Source organism: Watersipora subatra, chromosome 8 (assembly GCF_963576615.1).
Source record: "Watersipora subatra chromosome 8, tzWatSuba1.1, whole genome shotgun sequence".
In the NCBI taxonomy this organism is placed as follows: domain Eukaryota; kingdom Metazoa; phylum Bryozoa; class Gymnolaemata; order Cheilostomatida; family Watersiporidae; genus Watersipora; species Watersipora subatra.
Window position 1 is genome coordinate 25,072,694 of NC_088715.1, and position 23,806 is coordinate 25,096,499.

The 23,806-nt window shown below is 35.3% G+C and overlaps 1 protein-coding gene across 2 annotated transcripts; it reads right to left on the reverse strand.

Annotated features, from left to right (window-relative positions):
- Positions 1 to 839: 839 nt before the first annotated feature.
- LOC137401725 (G2/mitotic-specific cyclin-B3-like) lies at positions 840 to 23,806 on the reverse strand. Of its 2 annotated transcripts, XM_068088185.1 has the most exons (11): positions 23,763 to 23,806; positions 22,487 to 22,565; positions 22,263 to 22,382; positions 21,970 to 22,106; positions 21,406 to 21,491; positions 16,466 to 16,587; positions 14,054 to 14,284; positions 12,751 to 12,906; positions 7,189 to 7,341; positions 4,863 to 4,990; positions 840 to 1,431 (listed from the first exon to the last, which is right to left on the reverse strand). In XM_068088185.1, exons 2-11 carry the CDS (start codon positions 22,532 to 22,534, stop codon positions 1,317 to 1,319), a joined length of 1,296 nt encoding a protein of 431 aa, XP_067944286.1. In that variant the 5' UTR covers positions 22,535 to 22,565; positions 23,763 to 23,806; the 3' UTR covers positions 840 to 1,316. The 2 variants fall into 2 exon arrangements, with proteins under 2 accessions (XP_067944286.1, XP_067944285.1); XM_068088184.1 differs by lacking the exon at positions 23,763 to 23,806 and having other exon boundaries at positions 22,487 to 22,612.

Below are 23,806 nucleotides of genomic sequence, written 5' to 3' on the forward strand. Positions count from 1 at the left end.
AGCGAAACCTTTACGTAAATTTTTTGTTATGTGGACTTTACGATAGTGCTTCATTGGCACTCCTGTCGATCTCACAAACCACACTAGACTGCCAGGTTATACTATGCTAGTACCAGGGACTATAATACTAGCAGCATTGGTGAAATTTATAAACAATCTATTTCAGCATAGATGACGACCAAAGAGATGTCAGTAAAATTATTTAGACAGGTAAATGGTTCGAGGAGTAGCTGCCAATCAAGACTAATACTGAAATGATGTTTTTTCTTGGTTTCTCTGATGTATAGAATAGGATTTACTCCAATGATTGACTACACATCCAGAGTCAATTGCCAACCCCAACCAAGAATTCTTGCCCCAACATTGACCTACATACCACCAAATGTTATAGCCTCCGAGAATTTCTTCTGTTTTGTACGTCGACCATAATACGTTTGTTCGTAGCTCCTCTTTTCTTATAAAGCTGTTGGCCTCTTCCAATGAAGAGAAGAACACTGCTGACATTTTTTCACAATAATTATCACTCATCAAAATTCCTAGGAATCTTGTATAAAAACATGACTGTTTCGGTTTAATAATAGGCGGTCTAAACGTTATCTATGCCGAACTAGATGTTTATAAATTTCACCAGTAGCATTGGAAAATAAATCTATAATTATATTAAAACGAAATAATACAGCTGCTAAAGTACATGTTTATACATTTCGAAAGTTTAATTTTCAGAAGACATTGTTCCAAGTACAGTAGCTAATTCCGAACTGTTTTCACAAAATGTATACTCAACTTCTGTTTCAGCTCTATCAACTTATAAAACAGGAAGGAAATCACCATTGATCATGTATTATAACCACCAAATATGTATTGCCATCATAGAACTTTCAATATGCTACAATGAATGAATAGACATCGTTCTTGGGCTGCTTCAAGCAGCAGCATTTTCACTAAGTAAAAAGCAAAAAATATATTACAAACTAAAACTAAATTCTGCTAGTAACAACCGTAAAAAACACAAATTGTAAATAAACAGATACCGACAGAATTTATCATTGAATTAAAAAAATGATTAAAATCACTGATATGCGCTAAAATGGGCAAGACTCAATATATTGCTATTAGACAATGTGAAGGGGAGATTGATATATACAGTGCAGGAAGAACTAAAATGCCCAGCATTTGGGTGGCAATAAAAGAGAATAGTCAATAATTTAATATTAATAAACCCTTTTGTATCCTCATACGATGGCTAACGAGACACCAGCGTGCATACAGTACGCAGGTGGCACATGCTTATTGTAGATGTCACAATTGTTGAGCTTTCATACTAAGATAGCCTGGGCTACAGTGCTACTAATATCAGTTATAGAAGACGTCGTTTCAGGGTAGAGCATATGCGATGGTACGAGTGGTTTACAGGCCACCTCAAAGAAGACGCTACAAAACAGAAAACAATGATAGACGACAAGAAATAAAGGACATCCGCAAATTTCCAAAAAAAAATCGAAAATTAAAACCATAAGCATTACATAGAACCAGAAAGAGAGTTAAACCTCTCTCATACTACGTCTACCATGGTATGTTTTAGTTTATGAACTTTCTGTTACAACAACCTACAATTCACTATTCTGACTCCATTGCTATCAGGTAACCAGCTTTTAAAACATTTTTGTTCAACTCCCTCAATAATTCCCGATTTCCGTCTTATCAGTTTCACTTATTTTTGACATGTAACGCAATACATTATTTTTTCATGACAAATCTTTACATTTATCCGAAGTCACAGTTGGATGTTGGTAAAAAAAATTACATCTTCCAGGGTTTGTACCCTCATCTTTCAGCATGGTATACTGGCACTCTAACAACTGCACCACATGGCCAACAATTGCTATTTGAGAATAATTATGCAGATATTTGTTGCAAATACTTAATAATGATACAGCTTTTCATCTAAACAATGGACACAATACTGGTGCTAAAATCTTGTGATTATATTTCGCAGCCTCCTTATGTCTTTACAAACAACAAATAAACTGCCTCAACATCCGTGAATAGCAGAATAACTATTCCATTAAAACTATTTTTCAAAGCAATGACGCTGCAAGCCATCGAAACCAGTACACAACTTTTTAAGCACATTTGTGAGTAATCAAGGACAGTTTAAAACACAAGTGTGCGGCAACTGTAGAAATTTTGTAGGCCAAAAAAGTGCTAATCAACCAAGCTATTGGTTCACGTTCTCTTGCGCTGTAACTCGAATGTCCAAAAGAAAGCTACCAAGTGTATTCGCCAAACTATTTGATAATCATTTCGTTCACCTAAACGCTATTTGGCCAGTTTCTCCATGTCTATGTTTAAAAGAATAAATGACTTGGGTTACTATTAGTGAATGGCTCAAACTCTAGTTCGAAAGTTGTTATTTGTAATCGGGTACGAACAATTACAATATTCTAGACATTTCAGAATGTCTGAACACTTGTGAGCTGTACAAACATAAACCTGTTAACTATACTCAAGATATAGTTAATGTATAGTTAATAGGTCTATGTGTACAAACAAGGGCGTAACCACACATAAGGGCAACGAGAATCTGCAGAAATCTGCTGTGTCTACACACACTGATTCTTCAGCAAGATGATAAAAAATACTATAGAACCTCTAATTGAAAACCACCTTTAATTGAACACCACCTTTAATTGAACGCCGCCTCCATCTGATTGCCACTCTGACATTCTTTGAGCTTGACGAACTCATAGCAAGTGATCCGTATCCATAAAATCACACTAATAATGACTCGATTACATCAATAACAATTCATTCGTTCAATTGTTTCTGTTCACATCGAAGTACGTTTTCCCACTCCAGAGCTTTTCGTTAAAGCTTTGACAGCTACCTCATAGAAATAATGAATAACTTTATCAGGCTAGTAATAGTTCCCCGATTAACATTTACGATGGTATATGAACGAATAGTTTTAGGCTAAAATTTGTGCTACGAGCATACGGCTAGAAGTTTATCACTATTTGCACGAAATGCAACGGGTAAAAGTTGTGCTCCGCTAAAAAAATATTTTGACGCTAATATCGAAGAGCTCAGCAGTGCAGAAGAGTTGAGGTCAGATGAAGTTATGAAAAATATTGAACATCTAGAAGATGTTCGTTAGATGTTAGAGTTACGTAGATATTCGTTCCATCGAAAGCAACAATCAGAATGCAACTGGCCAAGCAAACTATGCAAATATTTTGTTTCAAAAGTTTCATGTTAATTTCTTTTCTGCATGTATTAATAGTATGGCTCGTCTACGCTATTTGTTCTCGAGTATAAATTTTTAGCACTTGATAGATTATTATTATTATATAGCTTATAAATTTTCAGATTTATAGCATATCCCTATTAGCATCCTTATGGTTAGTGTAACACGCCTTACAAAGGATCGACTCTCACAACTCCACTTCTATTGCACATAAAAAGCTAGTTTTGGCTGCCGCAAACATATCAATGTGTGCAATGAGTTCTTATTCAACATTATTAAATATAGATATAAAATAAAAATGTGCCTTCAAACATAAGATGAAATAAAAAATTGAAAGTTCCAACAAACTGTGAAGCAGGGCGCAAGCGATAATTGCAAGCAATAGATGTTAACTGGTAGAGACACTTTTCAGCTTCCCAATGCATATTTATTTAGAGATCTACGACAAGTTCGAAGTTCGCAGATTTATTGCACCCAAAAGGGTTAATGTCGCTACGCCGGAAGGAGAATGCAATATAGGCGACATTCGCTTCACCCGTTAAAGGGTTAAATGTCTCACCCTAAAATTCTGATGAGCTATTTGAACGATACAACACCAGCCTTTACTTGACCACCAGCCTCTATTTGAAGGCCACCTCTATTTGACCGCCATCTCTATTTGGACAGCATCTCTATTTGACTGCCGTCATAAGGGAAGGATAGCGAAATAGAGCACTATAGTATTCAAATAGAAGTTTTACTATAGATTGACCAGTGAGAATTGACATTGTCAGGTAGAAGCGATGGCACCTGTGATGGAATTTGTATTTTTAAACCACCGATTACTAAATTACTCAAAATGGTAACTGCTAAAACACTAATAGCAACAGTCGGTCAACTACCGAAGTAGGAATTTGAGCTTTGTCCAACTAATGGAGAGCACTATTTCCCTTTACACACGATGCATTATACAGCCGTTAGTGAAGCAGTGACAACATAAACGACAAATTTGACAATGCAGCTTACAGCATTGTCACTATGCCCTATAGCAGCTATCAGCGTCCTAGATTACTCAACTGTACAATCAAGCTTTTACCCGCTGACTCTCTCACACGACTCTAAACAATACCAATTGATGTTTCATGAGACTCGGGTCTTTAGAATGTCCATCCAGTATTTCTTAATTGAGTAATAACAAAGTTTAATTATCCACAATTTACCTTAGTAAGAAGTTAACACAGAGTAATACTAACCAAACTGAAAAGTGTGAGGGCCTAACTCCAAATTATTTTCTAGGAAGGAGTTTCCAGCCAATTAGCTGTTCAGATAGTAAATATTTAAAACAAAAAACTTTAAAAAAGAATTTGCAGCTGTCTTCTCCAACAACTGACAACTTTTACTATAATAAAAGCCGTGTTTATCCGTCTGTCTCCTAAAGTCAAGGTTGGAGAGTGGGAAAAAGACTACGTCGTGAGGGGTTCGAACTTGTGACATTTGGCAAAACAGCCCTGCAGTTGTAATCTTTTTATGATCGTAACTAGAGCTGTCAAACTAAGGTAATGCATTCCGTTAAATCATTGATTTAGTTCCCCTTACCCAATCACATTTCAGCAATTTACAATAATGAGTAACTTACTGATGAGAGTATTTCTTTTCTACAGTACGAAGGGCAGGGTTCTTGTTGAAAAGGAGTGAGTTGAGAAGAAGGACGGTTTCTTTGAGCTCGGCATCTCTATAGCCCGAGTAATAGATGAGTGTGTCATCCTACAGGTAAGTAAAAGGTTGAACAACTCCAAAAACAAAGATCAACTAACATGGAGTTAAATTATAGAGAAATAATAATTGAATTTTTATGCTTTGAAAATCTGTACTGCATAACATCTTTTGCACCAGAGCTCAGACATTTTAATTTCCAAAGAATGCTTCGTCTATGACACTTTTTGATAGATGAATTGGTCATAAGGATTCTTTGACGCCAAGATTTAAACTGCTCTCTGGGATATTCAGTTTGCAGTCTGGACCGTAAAATGTGTAAAACAGAAAAATCTGTCGATCACTATATTTAAAAGTACAGTGAAACTCGGATAACTCGCCCTGAGCTAACTCACCCAAGTTGTAATAACAATTTGGGCGAGTTAGCTCATTTGAAATAAATATAAAATATTACAAAATAAAATAATTTACTAAAGCTGAGAATATACTGCACAGTATTATTTGTATTTAATAAAAAAGCATATTAATTTATTTTTAATTATTTATATTCTCGAGTGGGAACAAATTTCGTGCCATTATGCATTATTTCTCTGTCTCACTGCAATCCCGCAGACAACTTACTCCTGAATATTTTTGGCTCCACAATTGCATCGATATTAGGTATGATGTTCTGAATAGCAACACAGTTAACATGAGCTGAGTCATCCAAGTGTTTACTTGTTAATCATGAGCGTTGCTTTATTTTTGTTCATTACGGAGAACACCTATTCGATAAGACTTAGTAATCTTAAAAGTGAACCCGTTTGAACCGGTTCAGCAAGACAGTAAAAATAAATCTTAAATTTTTTACAGGTTCACTGAACTGGTAAAAATGACATATATACTTGTTCTATGTTCTTAGATATACTATATCTAAGAGAGGTGTTAGTGTGATCAATGTATGATCTAGGTAAATTAGGCTGCGATTCCTAGTTGCGCGAAACGACTGTGTAAATCATCTATGAAGATTTTGAAAATTTGCTGTTTTTTTCACGCCTAGTTTGTGTCCCATATGAGACTTTTGCAGTGGACCAGAACATCTGCAGCTTGTTCATCATTATAAATCACAAAAATGTTAAAAGTTTTTTTCATTTAACAATTCCTCAAGCCAAGAACATTAAAGCATTGGTTGATTTTATTTCTAAATCCAGTTGCGACACTTGGTCAGAAAAGTGAGACAAATTTGTTTTTACTACGGGAGTTGAAATATTTTTAATTTTTTCCATAACTTGAGAAAAAACCCCATTGAAATAGCTGTTTTTGTGCGGATCAGAGCCCCAAAATAAAACAGACGTTCACTGCGCATCATGACCTTTACTTCTCACCTGAAAGAAATTGGGCACACTTTGAGCGCTGCTGAGAAGTATCACATTACAAATGTTTATTGCCTGTGATAAATTTATTGCCCTCGAGCAGCAGGAGGGAGTATTTGGTTCATATTTATTTTAGACAATCACACCCTTTGATAAAAATGAACTAAAGACTCACTTCTTTTTAACGCGGGCCTCAACAGAATTTTTTAAAATCCTCCAATGGGCTGGGTTCAGCACATTGACCGTATGTTTGACATGCTTGCACCAAAGTGTTGCTATGACACAACCAGTTGAAACATAAAAGGTGGAAGGATTTCTATTTTTAATAAATAACCAATTTTTCATCTTGAGAATTGCGGTGATATATGTTGGGGATTGTTCACCCTTTGCCATCTAGTTGAGCCATACAAGTGCTGTCAATATTCAGGTTGATGTTTAAATCCTGTTTTTATCCATTTTAAATAATAGAATGTAATTTACATGTAACATTGTCATACCATCAAATTTATTAACTTTCTTTTTGGTAAAAATTTGTAATCGGCATCTTTTTACAGGACAGACAAGGAAAGACAAATTCGAATTTAGTTTAAATATGAGCAGAAAAAAACAAGTCTAGTTTTAAGCGAAAATTCTTGCTGCAAATACCTTGCGAATGCAAAGACCAAGCTTTTAAATAGCTCAAATTTAACTGATTATATGCATAAAAACTGCTGCATAAAATGGTATCAAAAAGAACTGAATTTAACCCATAGAAATGTCTAAAAAATCCTATGCAACTCATTAAGCTGGTTTAGTTAGGTTTCAGAATATGCAACTGAGTTGGATAGCCTGAAAACCTAAATAAACCAGCTTAACAAGGATGAGACAACAACCATGACAGACAAGACATGGACATACCCAGATACTGTCGGGTTCAGCCATGAACATGGCAAGCCTGAGGCAAGAGGCAGCGACGAGCGATTCTTTGAGCGGGACTACCTTGTAAGACATAAGCGCTGTCTCATTTATGTACCGAGATAACGTCAGCACAGTCATCGTCTTCTTTCCGGCCTGCAATAATTATTAACTTGTTCAAAACATGCAAGATGTATTCAATGCTACGATGAAAGGACTGACAAACGCTTTTCCTATTAGAAAATAAGTTATTGTATACCCCACCGAGTGCCACCACCGAAATCGATTGACAAAAATGCTTTTATTGTATATCCCTATAAAAATATACATAGTACATATATAATGTGTATTATATATAATATACATACATTTATATGTATATAATGTATACAAATATTAAATATCATATATAATACATATTATATATAAATGTATATATATCAAATGATATATATACATACTAGGTGTGCTACCCGGCGTTGCCCGTGTAATAGAAGAGTCTTTGGACAGAAAATTGATCTGTCTTTAACATATAACAACATTTGCCATTCTAACTTTCAAACTACATATCATGAGAGAAGTGTGTCGTGTAGTTGAAATAAATTAAGAGAGAAATAAAAACAACTGTAAAGGTTTTAAAACTTTGTCAAACAACTGTACCTTTCCAGCTAGTAGCCTGGCATACTGCCAATGGAAAATTCAACTAAGCTAGTTAATAAAATTAGGCTTCCAATGACGGTAAACCATGACTTTGAGTCTGCATTGTTATCCAGCTCAGCTGTTCTAATAATAGCTATAGCCGGAAAACCTACAGACGGATCCACAGACGGACTTTGAGAAATATATACAGTCAAACATGGATAACTCGTCCACGGATAGCTCGAACACATGGTTAATTCGAACATTTCCTTTAGTCCGTTCCCACGTAATGATAAATTGCTATAGATAACTCAAACTCAACACTGTTAATTCGAACTGTTTTTTTGCCCAACAGCTACCGAAACGGTTGTTATCGCTTTAGAAAATCACTTTATTCAAAGCCATAGAGGTAAACTTCATCTTTTCGTAATTCATAAGCGTCGTTATTACCACCATCGGCAAAATATTTTTGTCAACGACTTTTCTAAAAGTTTGGTGAAAATTGATTTATACTGCGATACGATGAATAGCACGGGCTAGCCGGGTCACGCGCGCAAGGATTTTCGCCATGCACATACAAAACAAAAATCACATGTTGTTTTGTATGTGCGTGGCAAAAATCCTTGAGTGCGTGACCCGGCTAGCCCATGATGAATAGTTTTCTGCCGTTGATTCCGTGTTGAATCAACGTCGGAATGTTGAATGTTTAAAACGTCTTAAAATTGGTGTAATTAAACGTATACGTTGTCTGAGCTACAAAAAACTATTCATCATTTGACCTAAACACAGAATACGTGTGTACATTCAATAACTATCTATTAAAAAAGCGTGAGTGATATAGAATGTACCGTAAAACCTCGTAAAACTTCTAATTGAACTGCCTCGGAGTGTTGCTCTTAACGAATCCCAGGTAAAGTAAGGTAATCTGCATAAACTTCAAGAAGAAACGGCAAAATTGATCGTGGGTAAAACCCCAAAAGAAAAAAATGTCTTTTCTTTTGAGCATTTCAACAACGATCAAGTTTTGCCAATGTCAATCTGAAAAACGTCCTGGCAATAACATCACCTCAAACAACAAACCAATCTCAAGTGATAGAAAAATCTCTATACTTTTTCATGAAAACGTTTTAAACTTTACATTAGAAGCATTTAATTTGAAACAAGCCATTTGTGCTTTTGATTTATATTATAGTTTGTATATGTACATGTATCTACTAATAAATAAGTAAACTTATTTAACTTCGGTCCCTTGAAGTTCGAGTTATCCATGTTTGACTGTATATAGATATATCAAATATCCCTATGCATTTATGCATAGGGATTATGCAGCTTAAAATTGTTTTTTTTTCAGAATACAAACATGGCTGTGAATGTTGAGTCAACAGAGTTGACCAAGGAGTGTTTGAATCTTTAAAATGCATGCACAGTAGAGGCTCCTAAAATGTATACCTCTTGTATCGTGAAATCCAGATAGCCTAACATATTTATGTGAAGTTTTTGTTTCGTACTACTAAACAAAATTACGTATAACGTAAAGTCGAACGAGTTCTCAAATTCGATTTGAATGGTAACTTATCACGCCGCACTTGCAATAGAAAAAAATGCGAATATCGTTATACATGTAAATATTATATATACCACTTCCATGACATTCTATTTAGTCGTGATAGATCGCCAAATGTGTCGACAAAGCAGAGAATATGGTAGCTGCGCAACTGTTCATAAAAACTTAAATGTTGACTTGCAGCAAAATTCACATTACAGTTATTTGATATCAAAAGGTTCACCATGTCTTAGTCTGTTGTGTTGTAGGTGCAAAATATGTGGGAATGTGAGAACAAGCTCTTAAAAGCTCAAAAATGAACAGTTAATTGCCGTCATCACCAAACCGCCGTAGATCGGAATCAGTTTATTTCTCTGACGTAGTCATTACAATTGATTATTGCTTTGTCACATGATGTTCTCACGTAAATTGAAAAGCCAATAAAAGGCTCAATATGAAACTTCTTCTAGCACTAGTTTATGACAAACACTTCTGGTTTTACCGAAGACCCCATATTAAATATAGATTCTCTCTAGTTTACAGGTTTGTTTCGGCTTCGTCTAATCATCTAGTCGCAATCTGATCATGTGACCCATACTTCCTGCCAAATAACGCGAACAATTTCTGCAACATTTTTCGAATATCACAGGTGACCAACAGGGTCCTCATGCTTATCAGAGGATGATTTGCACTCCTTTGAGCTGAGGTTAAAAAATTAGACTAATTTTTAAGCTAGGTTTTGAGATAATAGTGCTCAAAGTGACAGCATTACAATGATGATGAAATAAACACGTAAGGACAATAGACATAGTTTTATTGAATGCGTAAAGTATTTTTGTGAAAATATTTTGATGAATAAGGTTGCATGAAAGTGTAAACAGAAACCATCACCCACAACTACATCACATTTGAGCCAATTTAGAAAGAGATTCCAAACTATGGCGGTCTTGTGTGGCCGCCTCTTAAAAGCTACTAAAGAGCTGTTCGTTTTTTAGCTTTTAAGAGCTTGTAATCACATTCCCATATATTTTGCACCTACAACACAACAGAGTAAGACATGGTGAATCTTTTGATATCAAATAACTGTAACGTGAACTTTGTTGCAAGTCAACTTTTAAAAAAGGTAATGATTATAACTCAAAAAAACTTTTTAAAGAACAACTGCAAGAGGTAATCCATATAAAGAAAAGAAGCGGATTTTGTTAGTATTTAATAATTGTAAAGTGGTAAGTTTGGGAAGATCTTGGAACGGATTAGGCAATGTACATGCATTTTACTGTTCTTATAACATAAACGTTCCTGGGGCGGATTATTTACATTGTAGGAGCCCCAACTGTTGTTGATATGGAAAGAAAATTGGAAACAAACCCTCCACAAAAACTAAACTCACCCGATTCCAATACAACGAACCCGCTAAAATAATAACATACACAGTGAAACATGGTTAACTCGACTGGATTTGCTTGGTCCATTCCCACGCAATGATAAATGGCTCTATATAACTCGAATTCAACACTGTTATAACGAACTGTTTTTTGCCCAACGGCTACCGAAACGGTTGCTATCGCTTTAGAAAATCACTTTATTCCAAGCCATAGAGGTAAACCTCAACTTTTCGTAATTCATAGGCGTCGTTATTTCCTCCATCGGCAAAATATTTTTTTCAACGACTGTTCTAAAGGTTTGGTGAAATTTGATTTATACTGCTATACGATGAATATAACGGGCTAGCCGGGTCACGGGCGCAAGAATTTTCGCCACGCACATACAAAACAAAAACAGCATGTTGTTTTTGTTTTGTATTTGCGTGGCGAAAATCCTTGAGTGCGTGACCCGGCTAGCCCGTGATGAATAGTTTTCCGACGTTGATTCCGTGTTGAATTAACGTCGGAATGTTGAATGTTTAAACCGTCTTAAGAATTGTTGTAGTCAAACGTATACGTTGTCTTAGCTAAAAAAAACTATTCATCGTGTGACCTAAACACAAAATACGTGTGTACATTCAATAAGTATCCATTCAAAAAGCGTGAGTGATATACAATGTACTGTAAAACCTCGTAAAACTTTTAATTGAACTGCCTCGGAGTGTTGCTCTTAACGAATCCCAGGTAAAGTAAGGTAACCTTTCCATAAACTTCAAGAAAGATCGGCAAAATTGATCGTGGGTAAAATGCTCAAAAGAAAAAGATGTCTTTTCTTTGAGCATTTCAGCAACGATCAAGTTTTGCCAATATCAATCTAAAAAACGTCCTGGCAATAACATTACCTCAAACAACAAACCAATCTCAAGTGATAGAAAAATCTTTATACTTTTTGATAAAAAACGTTTTAAACTTTACATTAGAAGCATTTAATTTGAAACAAGCCATTTGTGCTTTTGATTTATATTATAGTTTGTATATGTTCATGTATCTACTAATAAATAAGTAAATACATGGACTTGTGACAGTGCTCTGATAACTTGAACACTCTGATAATTCGAACACTTTTGCTCGGTCCCTTGAAGTTTGAGTTATCCGAGTTTCACTGTATATAATAATATATACATGTAGATAAATAGATAATGATACATATGGTATATAAAATTACATAATTTCAATATGTTATATTGACATACACATAAAATTATATCTTTAATAATATATAATTATAATAATATATAGACTAGTAGATAAACCACAAATTAAACTAAATTATAAGCAACTAAAGTAGCGTTTTAATCACGATGAAGTTTTGTCAATTTTAATCTTGAAACATCCTGGCAGTCAGATCACCTCGACTATCAAAAACAATCACAATTGATAGAAAACTACCGTTCTTTTCAGGCTATAAACCGCACCCCTATATAAGCCGCATCGTTTTCAAAAAACGATAATAAAACAATGCATAGGCCGAACCTTTGTATAGGCCACAGAACTCAGGACGGTACTTTTTAACGTGGCAGCAACTTTCCTGCTTAAAACGGAACAGTACCTAACGGCACTGTTTCGTATTAACCGATGCTTTTTAACCCAGTGCCTAACGGAACAGTACCATTAGGCATTGTTTCACATTTTCTTTCACCGCTAAAGGCGCACTAACCGGGGATTCTGGTTAATGCGCCCTAGCGGTCCAAGAAAAAACCACTGAATAGCCGCACCCTTATAATGTACAAGCCGCGTGGCTCAAATCATCAAAAAAAAGTGGCGGCTAATAGTCCGAAAAGTACCATACTCATAGTTTCTGATAAAATCTACTGAAATGTAAGTTCATTTTTAAATATTTAACTGCTACCAGCTCTTGAGATTTTTTAGCTACAGCAGAAATACAGCCAGTAATATTTTCAAGTTTGCCTCGTGTTGAGCTAGCATTCAATAGTGACAATATAGAGGAGAATTTAGTACCTTTGCGAAGCGTCGTAGGAACCTGTATGATATGGGCATGCCAAGGTTGAAGTCTACTGTCCTGAGAATGTCTTTTTCCATTCTCACAAATTCAGTTCGATTATACGCATCATCGCACACATATAAGAAGTCGTCGACCATTGGTGGAATCCTTTCCTGCTCAAAAAAAAATACAAGCAATAAATAAAAGAAATTGGTTGACAAACTCTGTAGCCATTCCATTATACAAGACTAGCTAAACGCCTGACACGGCACCGGTATTAAAAACAGCTTATAAACAGTGGCAGGTAATGTAGTTGCCTGCTACTTGCCATAAGCCTGGCAAGTTGCCAAGAACTAATTTGACTATGTTACTGTCTGCATTGCTAAACTTACTAATATAAACTGTGAGAGCAAGCTTTGGTGACGTTGTGTAATCGCAGAATACTATGCATATTTTAATCGACATAGCGACTCATTGCATCTCGCATAGCTTAATTGGTAAGACTATCGCTTGGCGATCGGAAAGTTCCGAGATCAAATCCAGCACGATGCGGATAATTCTTTCCAATTTTTTTTATAGCTATAGCTGGACACACCGATCGACGAACTTTGAGATTTTTATATATAGATGAACATGCAGTATCAAGTTTATTGTATAAAAACAGGGCTAGTTGGAAGACATGGGCAAAACAGCAACAAAACTCGGCAAATCTTCACAAGGTCAAATCAACTTTCAGTTGGAGGAATGAAATAAAGGCGTGCAGTATTATGGTTTCCACGACACCTTAATGTAGCAATTTCTTTTCGTAGTGAATAACACTGAAAGCTCCAACTACGGCACACAAATTGTCATACTGCCCAGCTTTAAAAAACTAAGATATTTGGCTACAGCATCAACCAGTTCAATGACACATGCAGCAGACGAACATTATCTTCCCCCCCCCCCGCAGACTTATTGTAAAATTTCCGCAATCATGGTTTACAAAACCAGTGACGTTGATCAGAAAAGGAGAAAAGTTGTCACTGCAAACCAATTATACTAGTTACAGTACGGCCCTCAAATTACAAAGTTGTCTAGTTTGTTTTGTATTTTCCAAAGGGGTGAGTTTGGAAAGACCTAGGACATGATTAGGTAATTTATATAACTGTTTGGATAATGTAAAATCCTATAACGTAAATGGTCCTGGGACAGATTATTTTCATTATAGTAGCGCCTACTGCATATATATATATCATTTACTTTATTGCCACGTGTAGATATAAAATCTCTATAACAAAAACATTCCTGGAACGAATTATTTACTATATTTGACAAACTTACATCAAATTTGCTGCCGATAAAGACAGCCGCTGCCCCGACAAGCTGAAGAGCTTCCTTGGTGACGATACGCCTCATCAGGTAGTGGTCAACGAGGCGTGTGGCGAGATATAATGTTTCATGGTTGAGCTCAAAGTTCTCTTGTACCTCGACAAGCCAGTCAACGAGGACAGCTCGCATAGAAGGCGTCACCTCTGTCTGCCTTGTCATATAGTCATCAACTAGGAACTCGACCTGTGGAGATTTGAGTTATATAGAAGCGATGCAAACTCCATAATCGTTGTCAGAGCATAGAACAATTATGAAACTATTTCTTCAAAATAGTTGTTTTCCAAACTATAAAAATTTTATGCAAATTTTGCAGAAAAAACTAGATCACTAATTCATATAACTAATTCCCACTATGAAATTTTTGCTTTCATAATTACGAAAGCAACAATTTTGAAAAAAATTATTTTCATAATTATTTTTCATAATTATGAAAGCAACTACTTTTTTCAAAGTTGTTGTTTTCGTAATTATGAAAATTTTGGAGAAAAAAGGGATTCCTGATTATTATAACTAAATACAAGGAAACTCATAAGTACAGTAATAATTCTAATAACAGTGATTGGCTCTCAGCAACATATGAAACAATGAGAATATCCATGGATGAGAACACTCAGTGCATATGTAAGATAACAAGTCATAACAGACATACCTAATAAGGTACATTCAAACATGGATAACTCGCCCTCGGATAGCTCGAACACATGGTGAACTTGAACGGTTTTGTTTGGTCCATTCCCACACAATGATAAATTGCTTAAGATAAATCGACCTCAACTTTGTTAACTCGAACAGCCTTTTGCCCAACGGCTACCGAGACGGTTGTTATCGCTTTAGATTATCACTTTATTCCAAGCCATAGAGATAAAACTTAACTTTTAGTCGTTCCTAGGCGTCGTTATTACCATCATCGGCAAAATATTTTTGTCAACGACTTTTCAAAAGGTTTGGTGAAATTTGATTTTTGCCAAACATCCGCTTAGCGATGGTCCTTCGAAGGCAAGGAAAAGCGAGGTAACCTTGGCATAAACTTCAAGAAAAATCGGCAAAATTGACCTTGATTAAAATGCTCAAACGAAAAAGATGTCTTTTCTTCTGAGCATTTCAACAGCAATCAAGTTTTGCCAATTTAAATCTGAAAAACGTCCTGGCACTCACATCACCTAAAACAACAAACAAATCTCAAGTGATAGAAAAATCTCTATACTTTTTGATAAAAACGTTTTAAACCTTACATTAGAAGCATTTAATTTGAAACAAGCCATTTGTGCTTTTGATTTATATTATAGTTTGTATATGCACATGTATCTACTAATAAATACATGGACTTGTGCCAGTGCTCTGATAACTTGAACGCTCTGATAACTCAAACCCTTTTCACTCGGTTCAGTGAAGTTTGAGTTATCCATGTTTGACTGCATGTCTGTTTCTGACCTCACCACTTTGTGGCTCACGTTTGACGGTTTCAATACTTGTTGGTTTAAAAAATGTTCGTTGGATAATTCATAATGTTTACAAGCATATGACTTCCTTCTCACAACGAACCCAGTTAATCACAAGTATAAATGGTCAGACCACATGAAGTTCGAATTATGCCCGTAATTGCATTCTCTGGCTTAAAATACTGGGACTGAAGTTGAATTATAAACTGAAAGTCAATCAATAATTGATATATTTATTTTAAATTAATCAATTTTAAATAAACCAAATAAGTACTCCTTGATTAATCAAGATAACTTTAATTTACTAATTTGCTATATAAGAAATAAATACAATGTTTAAAAAACAGTTTAAGTGTGCTGGTGTTAAAAATTTGGCTAAAAAACGTTAAAATTACTCAAAAAAACTAGTTTCTACTTCTAGGAATTTCACTTATTGCAGAGAATGCCGGTTCATGTTAACCACCAAAAGTGAGGGGCGATTGTAATATAATTGTTACGTTTAGTTTACATGCATTTGATTTTGGGGCATAAAAATAGAAACACATATTTGAACCGGTTGACTAGAGCTGTAGCGGCATGCTCAGATGAAAAATGTTAATGAGTTCAAATCCCATCGGAAGCAATCTTTTATCCTCCAACCGTAGCTTTGGACCGAAGGATGGGCATGGCTCTTACCACAGTAAAGATTATTGAAATAGCTCCAATGGACGCAATTTCAAATAAAAAACATAAAATAAATTGCTATAAATGGTAGAGTGACCACTAAAACATATATTACAGAAAGTAAGCCCATCGACACATTGGAAACACTATACACTCGTACTATGTGCTGGTTGTCACCAATGAGTGCACTAAATGGCTTTGAGGGTACGTCTGTTGATGGGTGCGGTACATATATCTATGCGTTAGCCTGAGTTCCACTAACCTCTCTACTTTTGTAGTAATTGAATATATCTTGCGCATACTCCGGGCTCTGGAATGTATCAGTTTTGTTTTCTTCATCAATGTCATTATAGCGGAGCTCTGTAGTGTCATGGTCAGATACAGCTGCAGCAAAAATAACCAAAGAGAAATGAAATAATTACAGAATTAATTGAAAATGAACATCTCACCACTTTCAAAAGCAACTTTTCATTAGGTGTTTTGGCTGGTCAGAGGTTGGCACGAGATTCTGGAAATACTAACATATTCCATGTGGATGTCCATTGTATACTCTCAACCTAGTGACGCACGATACATGATATTCCTGTCTGTAAGACTGACATATCACGATGAAAAGCAAACAAATACAAACTTAATATATATATATAATTCAACTATATATATATATAATTATGTGTACATTTGTGTATACAGATATAATAATAATCTACTATATAAACGGCAATATATATATATACAGACGGTTCCCAACCTACGAACGAGTTACGTTCCGAACGATTGTTCGTAAGGTGAATTTGTTCGTAAGTTGCTTCAGTGCTATATTTTGTATTGTAATTTATGTTTAAGGCCTATATAAGTATATTGAAGGTTTATATAAGTAGGTTTAATGCTTGTATAAGTAACCTGTAATGGTTTGTACTGAAAAAAATATTTAAAGAATAGAGAAAGCATAATATTATTATGCTTTATTAGTTATCTTGAGGTGTTGACTGATGTTCTAAAAAAAGAATCAAGGAGATTGACCATCTAGAAGCTGAGATATAGACAGCCAAACACAGGTCTACCTAATAAAGAATCAGAGGAAAACCCTTCGAAAATCCCGAAAACTATGACGTATAAAATCGACTTAATGGTCATGTGCCGGAGTTGCGCACCCTTACCGCCGTTACTTATAATGATTGTTTTGGCTACGAGATGTGAAACGCTTCTCGCGATAGTAAATAATTTACATACTAGCTCTGGTTTCTCAGGAAAATCATCCAAACATTGTGTGGTAAAGGCATTTGCCCACAACCCCTCGCCATGATTTTTTAAAGCAGAAGAGCAGATTTTGACTATTGTGCTTCAAATTTTAACTCGATCTCCACGGATATGCTCCGAAGATCATCTGTTCAACGAACGGCGCGTGTATAGTCTATATGCGATATCCGCGATTGCAGTTTGTTTAGAATACGAAATAGGAATGGGACTTTTTGTTGCTTCATCATTTTTCTACTGTGTATCTACTGCAGCATTCAGTTGATTTTCAATATTATCGTCACTATTAACAGACTGGAAGTTCACTACAGCCATAATCTTAAAAAGACTAACTTGACCGTGCTGCTCTTGCTATAAGAAAAGGAAACGATAACTTTTGCTTTGATTTTTCTATTGATCTATTATCTTATCTATGATTATTTTTTATGATTTATATAATATTCATAATGCATATTATACAAAATAATAATATAACTGCGTATAGAATAAATGATGTAACTAATATAATTTGTAGAAAATTCCAAATGATAACCGAGATTGATGATTGATTTAATTGATTCTATTTATTAGCTATAGTTAAAAAATCTGAACAACGCTAAAGATGAGTCTGAATAGGGAAGCTAAGTAGGAGAACAACAAAACTGAGCTGAACTAGCAAGATAGCGAAATAATAGATACGTGTAATTATTTTATGCTAAAACTAATCTACACGTCAGAGGGACTGGTTCGGAATTCTAGGAGCGATGATTGTTAGGCCCAATTTGATTGTTCTATACTTCCAGGGATTAAACCAATTAAAACGCCGTGATTGTTATAGGAGAGCGCATTAGTTGGCTTAATTGACCAATGACACACAAGTCGATTTCATACGTCATATATTGATGATTACCAAAACACTTTTGTTTTTTGGTAGACCTGTGTTTGGCTGGCTATATCTCAGCTTCTGGTTGGTCAATCTCCTTGATTCTTTTTTTAGAACATCAGTCAACACTTCAAGATGAATAATAAAGCATAATAATATTATGCTTTCTCTATTCTTTAATAAAATGGAGAGAATACTGTGGTGGATGCCGGACAATGACAGTGCATTTCTTATTTATTGTATGTTTTGTCCTTTTTATTATATTGTTGTTTTAATCGTTATGCTATCACTTATCGTTGTTGTCTTATTTTTTGTATGTGTTGTCCGTTTATTATATCGTTTATTTCACTCGGTATGCTATTATTATATCTAATATACCGTCATAACACTATCACTTATCGTCACTTATATTGTTGTCATACCAACGGCGCTAGTGGTCCTATTTATTCACCTTTTTAGCCGGTGTTCTTACCGTTTGCCGTTAGCCGGAACGGTTGATATTATTGTATATACATGAGTGCGCTCATTTAGTTGAGCAGAGCAGATAGCCGTACGCTCCTCGGCTAGTGAAATTTCCTTCGCTAATTACAAGCTGAATGAAACTACACGCACTCTCTTCTCTTTATTTATTAGTCTAGATCGTGCCAAGTAAAGGCCGGCAAATCCCTTTACACTACGTATGTAAAGTTCAAACAAATAACTCGAAAGTTATTCGAGTTCCGAACAACGGTACATACGTTCGTATGTACCGTTGTTCGTAAGTAGGAAACCGTCTGTATAGCCATAATAGATGTACACCTATATAAATTTACACACCTAGTAATATGTAATTATATCTGCATATATAGTTTCACAAATAGAAGATGGCAATGTATTTTTCAACCAGCTGGTCAGAATTCGAGAAGATATATTTCACCATTTGACGAACAAAGCAATGTTAATGTCACCTATATTTCGCACTCTCCTTCAGGCAGAGCGACATTAATGCTATCGGCCTCAGCATTTTTGCTAAACGGTTTTTTATACGGGTCAATGTATCGAACTGAGTTAAACAAGGAACTACTTTGATTATAGATTATTAGTAAGATACAGTTAATTTTTCCGGTGGTGTCGCTTTCAAAGTTTCAACCAAAAAACAGTAGAGCTTTGGAGTTAGAAAAAGGACTTCGATCCGCCATAAAAATGGTTGCTATTACGCTGTAGGGTGTTCCTGATGAGTATTTTCACCGTTCATCGAAACACTTTAAAGTCTTCAGGTAAGATTGTAAACCATACCATAGACGAATCCGAAAAAAAAGAATCAAATATAGACTTTGGAACTTCAAATCAGAGTGTAGTTCTTATTATAGTGAAAATCGATGCACCATTACTCAAACGGTGTATACATCGTGTGAGTAACGGTGTACCGTACTTTTCAGACTATTAGCCGCTACTTTTTTCTGACGATATGAGTCATGCGGCTTATATAAGCTATTCTGTAGCTTCTTCTTTCATCGCTAAGGCGCATTTAACCAGAATCTCCAGTTAGAAGATACTAAACAAAGAAAATACGAAACAATGCCTAATGATACTGTTCCGTTAGGCACTAGGTTAAAAAGCGTCAGTTAATACGAAACAGTGCCGTTTTAAACAGCAAAGTTATTGCTGCGTTACAAAGCACCGTCATGAGTTCTGCGGCCTATACAAAGGTGCGGTTTATGTATTGTTTTATTATCATTTTTTGGAAAATAAAGCAGATGCGGCTTATAGAGGGGTGCGGTTCATTGTCCGAAAAGTACGGCACATTGAATCTCAAGCAGATATTCAGATACACCGTTACTAAAACCAATGCAACCACTACAGTAATGACGAAAGAATTACTTGTTACTGATGTAACCGAGTCATTATTAGTACTGTTTTATGGACACTTTTCTACTGATCACTTTCTATTATAGGCTCGAAAAGATCTAAGAATGTCAAAGTGACAGTCAAATAGAGACGATCCTTAATTAAAGGATGGTGCTGTAATTTTCAACTCCTCCTATAGTGGCGTTCTATTAGAGGTGGTGATCAAATAAAGGCGGTGTTCAAATAAAGGTGGCATTCAAATAGAGATTTTACAGTATTTCATCAAATTCAATCGACAACCCATAAACTTAATCAATATTAACAGTAAACAGTCTTATATCAAATTGAATGAAAACAAATGTTCAGATCTGAATTATATGCAGTGAAGTAAACTAGTAAACTAATAGAAGGGATTTAATGTCACTTTACCTTTACACTAAAGGCAGGCAAACAGAGGCATAGCTTTGGTGATACAGGATACATATTATACGCAAGTACGGATTGGAAGCTAGTCTGATTTGAAATAATAAACCTGCTTACATTAGTTAAGGGAGCAGGTCAATTGTAAAATTAGCCTATCACGATTATTCTTCTTTCTTCCAACCAACTGGTTACTGACAGCAGCTGGACGGTTTTTTGAAAAGAAACGTTTCTTTGGTCAAGAACTTTCTAGCGCAGGACTTTTTGGGGTGAAACTTTTTAGCACTGCCATTTTTACATCAAAAAATTATTTATGCATATAGACAGTAAATAAATAAAACGATGATACTGACAACAAAATGCAAAAAAAAAAACATTTGATTTATAAAACTGCAAAAATGATGCCTTTTTCTTTAAAATCCACACAAAAATTGCTCGTTAGCCACATCTTATGTTTCTTGTTCACCAAAACTTGATTGAAGGTTCTCGTGAACTACATCTGTCATATGCGTAAATATAGCTGTTATGTACCCATTTTTTGTTCCACTTTTACTTAAAATTTGTTTAGTCAAAAGTGTGAATAAAAGATGGATGAATTCTGAGCTTGCAAACTGCGCCTAAAGTCTTCTTCCAGAAATTGTCATTGTCCGGCCCGTTCCTTTATTCTATTACTGAAAGCCTAGAATTACAATCACAGTAGATAACTTCTCGACCGAATATATATGTTGGTTTCAAAGAAGTTGATTTGACTGGTGAGCATTGACGCTGCCTTGTTGATACTGCTGTTGATATTGTCTAAACGATGTATGTAGATGTCTATGATATCTTATACTTACGGGCAGCGATGTTGAACAGACTTGAGTTCCTGGTGTCTGTGAGGCTCGCTGATTGTAACGAGTGTACTTTATCACTTAATTGTGAACTGCAAAAACCATAATTACCTTCAACGAGGACAAACACTGAGAAAATTTTAACAAAGGACTACAGGAAATAAAACATTCCACATTCACCATCACAACTAGAACGGAAAGAGGTGATTGATTCAAGGAATCGGACTCATTTTCAAGAGCATCCATAACAAATATACAAGATATAAAAATATACAAAATATAAAAATATACAAGATATGAAAATATACAAGATATAAAAGTATACAAATATAAAATGCCAATAGAAAACCAAATCAATAAATGAGTCTTGACTTTCACAGCATACCACATCATTAATTATTGTAAAGTCTCAACATGACTTGAATAGAAGCTGCGCAAAGGTCAAGGTCAATTTATAATTATTTATTTGGGGACCTTTACGCAAATATGTTATTGGAAGATCCGTAAAGCATCGGAGAAAATGTATAGCGAATATGTTCGTCAAGTCATCAGATGCAAGCATGGTCATACCTTTGTGTTAATGATGTTTGGGAAGACAACGAGTTCTCCTGTGAAGATATGATTCGTTCATTACTCTCTGTTGAAGATGTTTTTAAGGTTTTTTTTGTTGGTACTTTAGATCCTTTTTTTAAAGTAGAAATCTTTCTCTAGAAAGAAAAAAAAAACTGTTTAGTTAATCTTCTAACCATAGATATTCAATAAGTGTACTAACAGCATCACGGAGGAACTATGGTAACAGATTCTGGGTTGTCAGAAATATGGAAAATGTTTTAAACTCTTCAAAACAAGGGCTGTCTGCTTACATTTGTTATATCACCAAATGCAGCTCTCTTGGATAAATGTGCTTGTGAGTCACTTGCTTCAGTTACAGACACTTTTCTCTTGTTTGCTGCGACTCGTTGACTTGCATGAGTGGACTGTAACTACAATTGATAAACCCAACAAAATAACTACTTAACAATCACATCAAGATACATGAGAGTAAGAATTTAGAATGTGCAATATCAGTGTCCCGAGAAAAACTTACAGTATTTGATCTTATAGATTGTGTGCGCTGAGATCTTCTAGGCTCCATGGTTTACCGTCACATAAACCTTTTGCGCTTTCTAAAACAAAAATTTCTCTAGGAAAATACGAATGGCCCTGTATTATGAAAATGTTTGACTGCTGCAGCATATAGCTGTAACAACAAGAAGCTAAACTGCAAATAAATTTCGCTAAAACGACGAATTGACTATGCTAAGGAACAGACTTACTTTTAGCAATTGCCTTGTAAAAATGTGAAGTTAACGATTAGCTTTCTATTAATTGACTCTCACAATCGAATGCTATGACACATTATGACAGAAACAAAGATTACTACAAAAGTATTCATACTACAAGATGACGGACCGTAAATACCTTTACAAGTTTAATAAACAGTACCAGTTATATACTAACGGACTAACCAACTCTACCAGAACGAGGCAACTATATTTTATAACTTACAAATATAATAGATATTAGTGATTTGATATTACAACAAATGCTAAGGAAATTATGCGCTAAACGTATATAGTAACTAATAAAATATCTTAAGTAGTTTTTTCCGCCAATACTGTCGGTGCCACCGTTGGAAACTATACATTCAAATTTGGTGCCAAATGACGTTTCACCCGCGACAATCGGACACCGTTATGAGTTCAAGTACGTTCTACGTTGCCGCGATTGCGGCCAGATACCGTTCGAATTGTAGCCAATGGCGCCACAGAAGTTTTTGTCCAATTGAGAAGAAGAAAGGTAGTAGAGTACCAGCGTCGCTGTTTCGTTATTACAGAAGCAACCAATCAAAATTCTGATATCCCAAAATTGACTAATCACGTCGCAATGAATCGGTCCAATCATATACTACTTATATTCTAAGCCGATGAGTTTGATCGCTGCAAAATAGAGAGGGAATCCCTGGTACTATGACGCAGTTACGAGTCCACGACATTTTGAGATGGCTTGCATAAATAATTGAATTTTTGTGAGAAACTAGCTAATTTATTTTCTATAGACAGTAGATAAAGAAAATTGGATTATATCACACGGTTATTTCTTTTGCAATTATTTACTGTGGTCAATTACCGTGTTGTAACTAGTATACCCAGGGCTGATACTCCCCCTAAAAGGCCCATTAGTTTCGGCCTAAAATCACGTTTTAGGATGGGTTTTCAGACCATAGGGCACTGTCAGTGAATTTGCTACTTTAGGGGTGTCTCTGCAAGCAAACCAGTAAAAGGGCCCATGCTCATTAAGGTTTTATTCAGCCAAAGTAATACCAAGAAATTGCACCGAAATTCCAGTCTTCATTTTAAAGCAGATT